This window comes from Scardinius erythrophthalmus (assembly GCF_964197995.2).
Source record: "Scardinius erythrophthalmus genome assembly, chromosome: 15".
In the NCBI taxonomy this organism is placed as follows: Eukaryota; Metazoa; Chordata; class Actinopteri; order Cypriniformes; family Leuciscidae; genus Scardinius; species Scardinius erythrophthalmus.
Genome location: NC_138235.1, coordinates 21,420,192 through 21,430,216, shown reverse-complemented (window position 1 = coordinate 21,430,216; position 10,025 = coordinate 21,420,192). Strand labels below are relative to the sequence as shown.

At 38.0% G+C, this 10,025-nt stretch overlaps 1 protein-coding gene across 1 annotated transcript; it reads right to left on the bottom strand.

Moving 5' to 3' along the window:
- Positions 1-5,987: 5,987 nt before the first annotated feature.
- Positions 5,988-9,745, bottom strand: LOC308703784 (nucleolar protein 4-like). Its single transcript, XM_081387696.1, has 3 exons — positions 9,627-9,745; positions 9,289-9,493; positions 5,988-7,400 (listed from the first exon to the last, which is right to left on the bottom strand). The coding sequence occupies exons 1-3, from the start codon at positions 9,711-9,713 to the stop codon at positions 7,183-7,185; spliced, it is 510 nt and encodes a 169-aa protein (XP_081243822.1). The 5' UTR covers positions 9,714-9,745; the 3' UTR covers positions 5,988-7,182.
- Between the last annotated feature and the right edge of the window lie 280 nt (positions 9,746-10,025).

Here is a 10,025-nt window from a genome sequence, read left to right as displayed (position 1 = left end):
TGTTATACAGGATGGGTGACTTTCAATTATATGTTGTTTTAAATTAATATGTAATTATTTAATCCAGTGGCGCAAATAGGTCCGCCCACACACGGTGACGTCATTTATGGATGTTTGTATCGGTGGTAAATAATGGAAACGTGTCTTATTTGGGGCAATTTAGCTCTTTATCTCATCATTCTTCTCTCATTTTTTTTGTATATTCTGCGCTGAAAATGTTCCGCATACTTCCAGCTCTGTTCTGAAAATGTGCATAGGTCAGGAAAGCAACTTTTCTGGCACCAGTTTCTTTGGTGCGCAGATATTTTGTCCGTTGTGCGCGCGACTCAATAACCCATGTTCGAGCGTGTGACGCATTGCTTCCGCGTCCGTGATTTGTGTGGGGTCGAATCTGAGCGACATCTACGAGGAGTAATATATATATATATATATATATATATATATATATATATATATATATATATATATATATATATATATATATATATATATATATATATATAACGACATTATATTAGTCTTAAAACTGTGTGTTAGGCTATATTATTGTGAATATGTGATACAATTTATTTAAAAGCCCCATATGAGGCCAGTGCCAAACCCCATTTTAGTGATCTCAAATTCTGTCATTAATTCGTTCAAAACCAGTAAGCTTTTGTTCATCTTCGCCACAAAAATTAAGATCTTTTTGATGAAATCTGAGAGATTTCTGTCCCTCCATAGACAGCTACGCAACTGCCACTTTGACGCTTAAAAATGTCAAAGAGATCGCAAAATGAATCCATATGAATCGAGTGGTTTAGTCCACATTTTCTTAAGTGACTTGATCGCTTTTATATAATTAACTGATTTGATTTAGGCTTTTATTCACATTTAAACATTGATCAGCAAACATAAACAGAAGCTCAACCGAACCTTGACGTGCAAGAACATACTCTTGCAGAAGCTCAAACGTGCTGCGTAACACGAGAATGAACCTCATTGGTTCTTGCTGAATCTCAAAGGTGCTGCGTAACACGAGAATGAACCTCATTGGTTCTTACTGAAGCTCAAAGGTGCTGCGTAACACGAGAATGAACCTCATTGGTTCTCTTACATCAAGCGACCATGCTCGAGCTTCCGTTAACCACAGCTGATGTGCGAGTTGGTGAATAAATATTTTATGTGAATAAAAGCCTGAATTAAATCTGTTCATCATAAAAAACAATCGTGTCTCGTCAGAAAATTTTAGACTAAACCGCTCAATTCATATGGATTAGTTTTCCGATCTCTTTATGAACTTTTTGAAGCGTCAAAGTGGAAGTTGCGTAGCTGTCTATAGAGGGACAGACATCTTTCAGATTTTATAAAAAATATCTTCATTTGTGTTCTGAAGATGAACTAAAGTATTACAGGTTTGGAACCCGACACGAGGGCGAGTAAATGATCAAAATCGAGTAAAATCATTTTTTGGGTGAACTAACCCTTTAAAGGTCTTCCAAGTGGGCAATAACATGACTTAAAATGATTAAAATAATGATTAAAATGAAAATAATCTACAATAAAAATACTAAAAACCGCTAACAATCAAGAAGCACAAACAAACTGACATCTAAGCACCAGAGGAAATTGCTTAGTATTCAAATATTCTCTTAGATGATGGGGGAGCGTTCTCATTATGAGGACCAATTCAAGCAGTTTCCGTTTTTACTTAGTTAGCAAAACCTGACCCACACACAAACGCAGACAAATGCATTGATGCCGATTCAAAAAGTTCCTTAGGGGGAAGAAAAGAAATACAGCTACTGGATGATTGATATATAGCACACTGTTTTATTAGTATATTTAGCTTTGTGATGTACAGCTTGGGAGAAAAAAAAGTCACAATGTCATGTCAGTGACATTTTAGCAGTGACATCCCACTGGAGAAAGCTTTATCTCAAATCATTGGTTTTCATTAATGAAAGTGATATGTTAGGAGCCGCCCATGCTGTTTTGCATTAAACAACAGAAATTGATTTTTTTTTTTTCATTTTCACTCAAACTTTCAGTTTCTTCACATATGTATGTATCAACACTTTCTAAAGAATTAAAATATTTAGCCACATGTACTGAAAAAAGTATTCACTGTTATATATATTTAACACAATAAATATAAAAAAAAGATTTATTTAATATATATTATGGTATTAAAGTGGGAAATGGGTCGCCGATAAGACTTCTTTTTCAACTATAAAACAGCAATCATTTACCTGAGGTTTTCACTCTGCTGTTCTTGTACTGTAATACTTGACGTCTGCACCCGACGAAGGGTGCGATAATGGCTTTTAATCATTAAGGAACAGCCGGATGTGTTGTCCCTAATGGCCAGAGGAAAAGATTCATTTACAACAAGCCTTCTTCATTTTGTGTATCGGTTGACAGCAGTTAGAGAAAGTGATTGGGGTCAGTGATGGGGGTCTCCCAGACAAAAACACTTTGTCTTACTGTAAATGCATGGAAATTGCTGCAAGTCCCATTTCCCTTCACTAAAGATGATCAAATGAAACAATGCCTGAAAAGAAGAAGGGGAAAGCATTTGATTTAAACCAAAAAAAAAATGAGAACAACAAAAAAAGGGGAGAAAATCTCAAAAATCTGTACATGTAAACATCACACCTCCACTGAGTCCAAAATGAGAAGGAAATAGACAGTTTCACATTGGTATTAGGTACATATCAAAACCAGAGCCGACATCAGCAGCACCTTATACAGGAGAAATCAGGAGGAAACCGAGACGGGATGGAAAAGATCCAAACCAGCAACTAATTATTAAAGAGAACAGACTAAAACTGGGAACCACATGAATTTGAATGCAGCTGTACACCACTGCGCTAGAAAAATAAAAAGTCAAGTTCTTTTCATTTCTTTCTTCTTTTTTTTTCAGAGCTATACATCTGATCAAACCAGAGCATATTTGTGTGTGTGTGTGTAGTTTAGCAGCAACCATAACCAGCGTCACACCTGAATGCAAAGCCTTGAACCCGTATAGGACCATCCGAGTGATGAGTGAGTGAGTGATGCCTTTAACAAATGACAGGTGGGCTGTTCACTTACATGATATCACAGTAGATTGCGGTGCTGATAAAAAACAAAACACCATATGAAGTACCATATGACAGCAAATCCGGAGAGGTGAATGTGTTTTCTAATACACTGTTAATAAAGGGACATACATGACAATCAGTTCTGTTAAGCCCCTTTGAAGGCACGGCGCAGTAACTAATCAGAAAACTTGGTCATACAGTACCGAGATAATCGTTCTTCGGGAGGAATCAGGCTGTCAACATTACTAATACTGTTGCTAATGTCTATTACTTCAACTTTAAAGCCTGTGCGGCGTAGGATTGAATTTGCCCTCGGTGTGTGTATCTGCAATCCGATGTGACCGTGGTTTGGCTGGCTGCTTGGCATGTTGACATCCTTGTTTGGAATGTATAGGCAATACAGGACAAACTTCACATGTGATGTCGGTACAAAACAGTTCTGAAAAGACCACTTGCGATACAAAAAGAATTACAAAATAATAGTAATCGAGATAATTATAAAAAAAATAGGAATCAGATAAAAAGGTTTTCGACAGTGGGCCACTACGAGTCCTCAGCGGCTAGCATGAGAACTTGGATCTGAGAGTGAGAGATGCTCTGATTATGGCTAAAATACCCCTCACTCTCCCGGGACACACTGCGCTGTACAACCACACACAGAACACAGAGCATGGAAACAAAACCGTCAACTAGTTACACCTCTTTTTTTTTTTTTTTTAGATTGTCGTTTGCCTCGTTTTACAGTTTGTTTTTCAGTTGCTGTCCTTGAGTGAGCTGGAGAGAAGAAACACCATACGAACAGATGAACGCTTCGCTTTTTTCGGCTTCTCCACACAGATGCGGTTAGCAGCCCCATTTCCATGGTATGTTTTTATAAATCCACAGAAGAGCATGTGAGGTTGGCGTATAATCAGCAACGTTTCACGGCAGTGGGACCCATATCAGACCTCAACGAGAGAAAGACAGATGATCGAGACAGCAGCTATTACCTGACCTCTCACCATCTGTGTGTCTACAGCGGACATGACAAGAATGACAGAGACAAGAAAAGCAGGTGAGAGAGAGAGAGAGAGATGAACAGAAACAGCACATTTGACCATGAGGATTCCCGAAAACAACCCCCTAGAATGTGCAGGTCAAATTTGTGAGAAACATGTCATCTGGTTAAATTTCACTTCAAAAATCAAAATAATAAAATAACAAATTGTGTTTTGTGACAATTAAAACTTTTGTTAGAACAAACTTTATCAATCTTGAGGAATAGTTCACTTCAAATTCTGTCATTTACTCAACCTCAAGTTGTTTCAAACCTGTATGAATTTCTTTATTCTGCTGAACACAAAGAAAGATATTTTGAAGAATGTCGGTAACCAAACTATTGATGGCCCCCATTGACTTCTATAGTATTTATTTTTCCTACTATGGAAGTCAATGGGGTCCATCAACTGTTTGGTTACCGAGTCCGACATTTTTCAAAATATCTTCCTTTGTGTTCAGCAGAATAAAGAAATTCATACAGGTTTGAAACAACTTGAGGTTGACAGTAAATGACTTTCCTTTTGAAGTGAACTATTCCTTTAAGCATATTTCTCCACAATTCTCATTAGCATAATGCAAAAAAAAATTTCTGCTATTTTGAAATTAAGTATTTAAACATCTGAGTAATATTTGTACTCCCTTTTTATGTCAATTTAATAAAAAATGGATTACAGTATTTTTACTGTAACTTTTTATACTGTAATAAATGAAAAAAAAACATTTATAATTGAAATTATAAATGACGTGATTTAACACCATATCATTAAAAAAAATGTTATCTTAAGATGCATTAAGGTAATGAGAATTTGGGTGGAAAATGTGCTTGATTGACATTAAAATAATGTCACAATGTAGTCTTATTCTATTTATTTTTATCAGGGAGTGAAGCAAAATGGATTCTTTAAAATATGTCCTTATCACGTTCTTTCCAGGAATGAAGTAAAAGAAATAGTGAAGGCAGTCAGAGATGACAAGAGGTCAAGGACCCTTCACGATGAGAGCAAGGTTAAATAGAAAGATCACACCATGAGCCACGCACGCACAGTGAGGAGAGGCCTCACGCTGACAATTCTGCATATGTCTTCACATCTATAGCAATATTCTAATTAACAAATCAATATTGCAGTAGGAGGTTGGACTGTGAAGGTCTACCATAAATATAGTACAATAAGAAGAAATCATGACTTCTATATTTCTACTGTTGGGTTTTGAACGGGGGTGTAAAAATTGCACACAAATGTGTAGTCTCTAGTCACACTCACTCATCATCATCATGGCTTTCAATCATATGTAGGTCCAGGTCATGTGATCAAGTATGTAAAGATTCTGAAGGCTCCTCAGCGGGGGTCATGGTAGCCTCTCTGTATTAGTCTGTCTCCTTTAGGGCCAGAAATGCGCTTGATTATCTTCTGCATTGCGATTTTCTTTCTCCATCCCCCACTAGCAGTGCATCACGGAGCCGCAGAGCTCCTCAATCATAGATTAGCAGTGCCTCTGTGTGCAAAATGGAGCAAATTACAGTGACACTACTGTCAGTCAGTCCCTAACCAAATCAACCTCGCTAACTACACATTTTTAACCTCTCCTGCTGGATATTCAGTTCTCTAAAAAAAGACCCTTTAGCATGTCTGTTCGTGTCGTATGCGTGTTTGTGTGTGTGTGTGCGCCAAGCTCTTGTGCCAATGATTTGATCCCAGTTGATCTCGAGATTTAAGCACACACCGCGCTTTTAGAACAAATCAAACAAAAGCAAACACAAGCAGCCCTCGGTATCAAATCAAACACTCTTGACCAGAATGCAAAACTGCAGGTTTTTTTTTTTTATCTTTCTTCTGGATTTGGCTTTCATTTCTGTGTTTTTTTTTTTTTTTTGCCTTGTTTTTTCACCTTGAGGTGCTGTGGTTGTGTTTGGGAGGCTTGAGGTTTCAGGTCTGTGGCGTTACGTTGGAGTCCATAGCAGCAGAGTGGATTAATGGCCATTAAGAAAAGTCAACAGATAAAAGACTAACAGCTTCCATCCCGGATCCTTCCTCTCCATCTCCCTCCAAAGTAGAATAATAAGCTGGAGGAGGAGAGGACGTACAGGAGAAATGGAAGGACACACAAAGAAGAGGAAAACAGGAGATGACACGTACGGAGGACACGAAGTCACTGTGAAACCGAAGGGTTTAAATGCATCAGGAAGGGTCCAGTCCCAAAACAAGTCCAGTGTATTTTTTGCGATCAATACCTTGAAATGGATCAGAATATATACAACACATTTGAAGGATTTGGAAAAGAAAATCTGCACTTCAATTACAGAAACAAATTCACTCCCACTCTCGATGCCCAAATAAGTGGACCGTGAAGTGGAGGATGGACAGGTGATAATTTTCTTCTCCCACATACAGAGGGGGACGCTGAGAGAGAGAGAGAGAGAGAGAGAGAGAGGACAGACAGGCTGAGGTATTTCCAGGTGAGCTTCCACCTGCATATCTAAATGCATAAATTAATGATTCAGAGGTCAGAACGAATGGAAAAGTGCTTCAGAACACAGCGAGTGCTTATTTACAGCAAATACAAAGGTCTCTTAGTTTTCTTCTTGCTCTTTTTCTCTTCTTTTTTTCCATTACACCCCCAAATCAAAAGTGTCTTCATTTAGTTAGTGCTGTCTGGAGGATTGGCGTGCCGTAATTCCTCCTTTGAAGTAGCTAAAAACAAAGAAAATCAGAAATCAATGGCTCTCAGAGGGGCATGAAGGCAGAATGAACGGAGGGAGGTCGCGGAGAAGGCATGAAATGCAGGAGCAGTATGCGGAGAACACATCGAACTGTCCGCCTCAGCACTGCAGTGTCCTTCAGAGATCCATCTCCACGTTTGTCCTCTTCATCCGTAGGCCGTTCTCACTGAAGCTATATGAAAACAAAAGCTTGATGAAGCTGTGTTTTCTCTCTCTTCTAAAATTATTAAGAGCCAGATGGTTTTCCTTGGTGACCGGAAAACCTCTGACAATGATGATGATCATGTGAGGGACACAGCCAGTTATGTGGTCCAGAGGGACGAGAGATGTATGTAGACAGAGAGAGCGTTGAAGACCGGTTCAGTTCTGTTGTAGTATGAGGTTCTCCAGCTCATCTGCCGATCGTAGCAGGAAGGCCGCAGACTCACGGTATCCCGCGATCAGTTGACGCACTGCCACTACCTCTGTATGGCTGAGCTGAGCTGAAGCCCCGCCCCCTCCTCCGTTCCTGCCGAGACTACTAGAGCTTGACGAGGACGAATTCGATGCCAGAGACTTCATACTGAGATCAGTAGGCCCTAAACGGAGAGAGTAAAAATATAATTATGAACATAATCAGAACACAGACTTAGCAGCTCATAGGGGAGGATAAGATATTGATTTTATGATTAATCTCTAACTGCATTTGAATGACCTCAATATCAATTCTTAAAATCCCAGGATTGATCTTTTACTCTCCTCTAATCTACAGTCCTAAAGGAAATGAAGTCAGTCCAAAATTATTGTGTACTGAAAAATAACGGCACACCCTTGTGTGCTGCATGCAATCACATACTGCATCACCAGTGTAATCCAATCTGTGAAACCAATACTCTTTTAAACTGGTTCACTGAATAAAAACATGCAGTGCAAAACATGCAGCCTGATTCATGAACAATTGACTCTTAAAAGTCAGTCCTTTTAATAAATAATTCAAAATGACACTCACAAACTTTCTATACTCTTTCATGGGAATTTATAACCACAGCGTCAGTTTATAATTTATAATAATTTAGACATTTAAAAAAAGAAAGTTTTAAGTTTAAATTTAAAGTTTAATTACAACTGGTTTCCACATTTTACAGCAGTTTTTGGTTGTACTGATTATATATACATTAAACATAGAGAAATTGCAATAATATATTATTAATATATTGTTAATAGAAACTGGTAGTGTCAATATAGTTAAATTAATTAACCATAATTCATTTTGTGATTTCAGAAGTTTCAAGAGCTGTATGTTCTTCAATAAAGACAATTACACCATGGTCTGTCTGAATACTTGATTCTTACTGGCTAGAAGGTAAAACCGTTTAATGCACAGGTAGTTCCATGTCAGTTTAATCACAGTTGTATAATAATGTGCAGTTTTCATTGAAGTACACACACACGTCACTTGGAGATCGTGGTGCACACACACAGAAACATTTGCTACTGAATCTTTTACTGAATACTGAACCTTTGCTAAGTGACCTTGGGCTTGTGGAAACTTGCTATATAAATAAAACTCTTGCTTCTTCTTTGAATTGCCACATTATATATTTCTCAGCAAAGAGAGGGTAACATCACTGGGTTTGAAGTAATTAAACTCACAGCTTCATTGTTAATAGAGAAAGACACTGAACAGATTCAGGTAATTCACACACGCATCTCTCTCTCTCTCTCTCTCTCTCTCTCTCTCTCTCTCTCTCTCTCTCTCTCTCTCTCTCTCTCTCTCTTTTTCGATGATGAATTCAAATTAATGCACCAATTCATTCATTAAAATAAATGCAATCTTATCACACTACTTTATCTCTGTGTATGAAAGAAAAATAACTGCCATTTTTACACTTCCGGTCAAATATTGCGCTGCAAACATCAATAATAGCTGTCAAGGTGTCAGTGCTGGCAAATGACTAAGGAATAAGCGAGATAATCCACTGCTAGCCGTGCATTAAACAATTTGAACGCACTTCGCGGAGGAGTTATTTTCCTCCACATTGTGCATTAAAATCGTTTAATGCACGGCTAGCAGTGGATTATCCCTAACTTGTTATTGAGGGGAAAAATAGTTATGATTTCAGTTACATCAGTTTCAGTACATCTTGATTGTATGTTTAAAAAAAAAAAAAAAAATCCTTTTATTTAAGTTGGAAATGTTTTTATATATAAAAAATATTATTATTAATTATATCAATAATAAAAATAAAAAAATTCAGTCATGCTGCTGCCCCTTGGAAGCTTGCTTATGGCCCCCTAGTAGCTCCTGGCACCCTGCTTGAGAACCACTGATTTATGCATCATAGCTCTGCTTTATCATAAAATTAGGTCAAATTTTACAGCAGCATTGTATATATCCTTTACAGACAAGGCTATTGTCTTATTAAGCATTAATAAAGTTTTAAATCAGTTATCACTTATTTTAGGATGCTGCCAGCTTCCTCTCACCATTGGTCTGGGCGGTAGCTGTTGTCAGGGACACAGGGTGTTGCATGCTGGCACACAGTCCACCGTAACCCCTGTAACTGTAGTTGAGGCCTCCGTTGATGTATAGCTGGTCCTGGGAGTAGGCTGAGGCAGCAAGGGAGTATGCAGACTGGGTCAGAGAGACCGGCTCACGAGAGACCGCCTTTTCCAGAGATACTGGGTCCTCCTGAGAGAGAAAGAGACATGTATATATCTCAGGCTAACTTGGTTTTAAAATAAAGAGAGACAAAATAACATACTAAGACATCTACAAGGTTCACAAGTACCTGCATCACACACACTTCTACAACACTACTTACGTGTGCCTGGTAGACATCCAAGCGCATTCTTTTGGCAGCTTTGCGTGATTCGCTCTCACAGGCAGCTGCTAGAATGTTTTCAGCCATGGCTGAGGTCAGGTGGGGTGGCGTGGGTCGAGTCTGCTAGCACACACACAGCATATTTAATATATTATTTCTCAGAATTGTCTATTTTTATGTTTAATATGCTATACACTACTGTTCAAACGTTTGGGGTAGGAAATATTTTTTTTATGTTTTTAAAAGTCTCTTATGCTAACCAAGGCTGTATTTATGAATACAGCAAAAACAGTAATATTCTAAAGTATTATTACAATTTGAGCTAGCTGTTTTCTATTTGAATATATTTTAAATGTAGGCTAATTTAAAATAAAAGGCAAAGCTAAATTTCCAGTCTTC

Coding starts and splice junctions, on each gene's coding strand:
- LOC308703784 (XM_081387696.1), bottom strand. CDS start 9,713: ATGGCTGAAAACATTCTAGCAGCTGCCTGTGAGAGCGAATCACGCAAA. Junction 9,494..9,626: donor TGGATGTCTACCAGGCACAC/GTAAGTAGTGTT, acceptor TTTCTCTCTCAG/GAGGACCCAGTATCTCTGGA. Junction 7,401..9,288: donor AGCTACCGCCCAGACCAATG/GTGAGAGGAAGC, acceptor CTCTCCGTTTAG/GGCCTACTGATCTCAGTATG.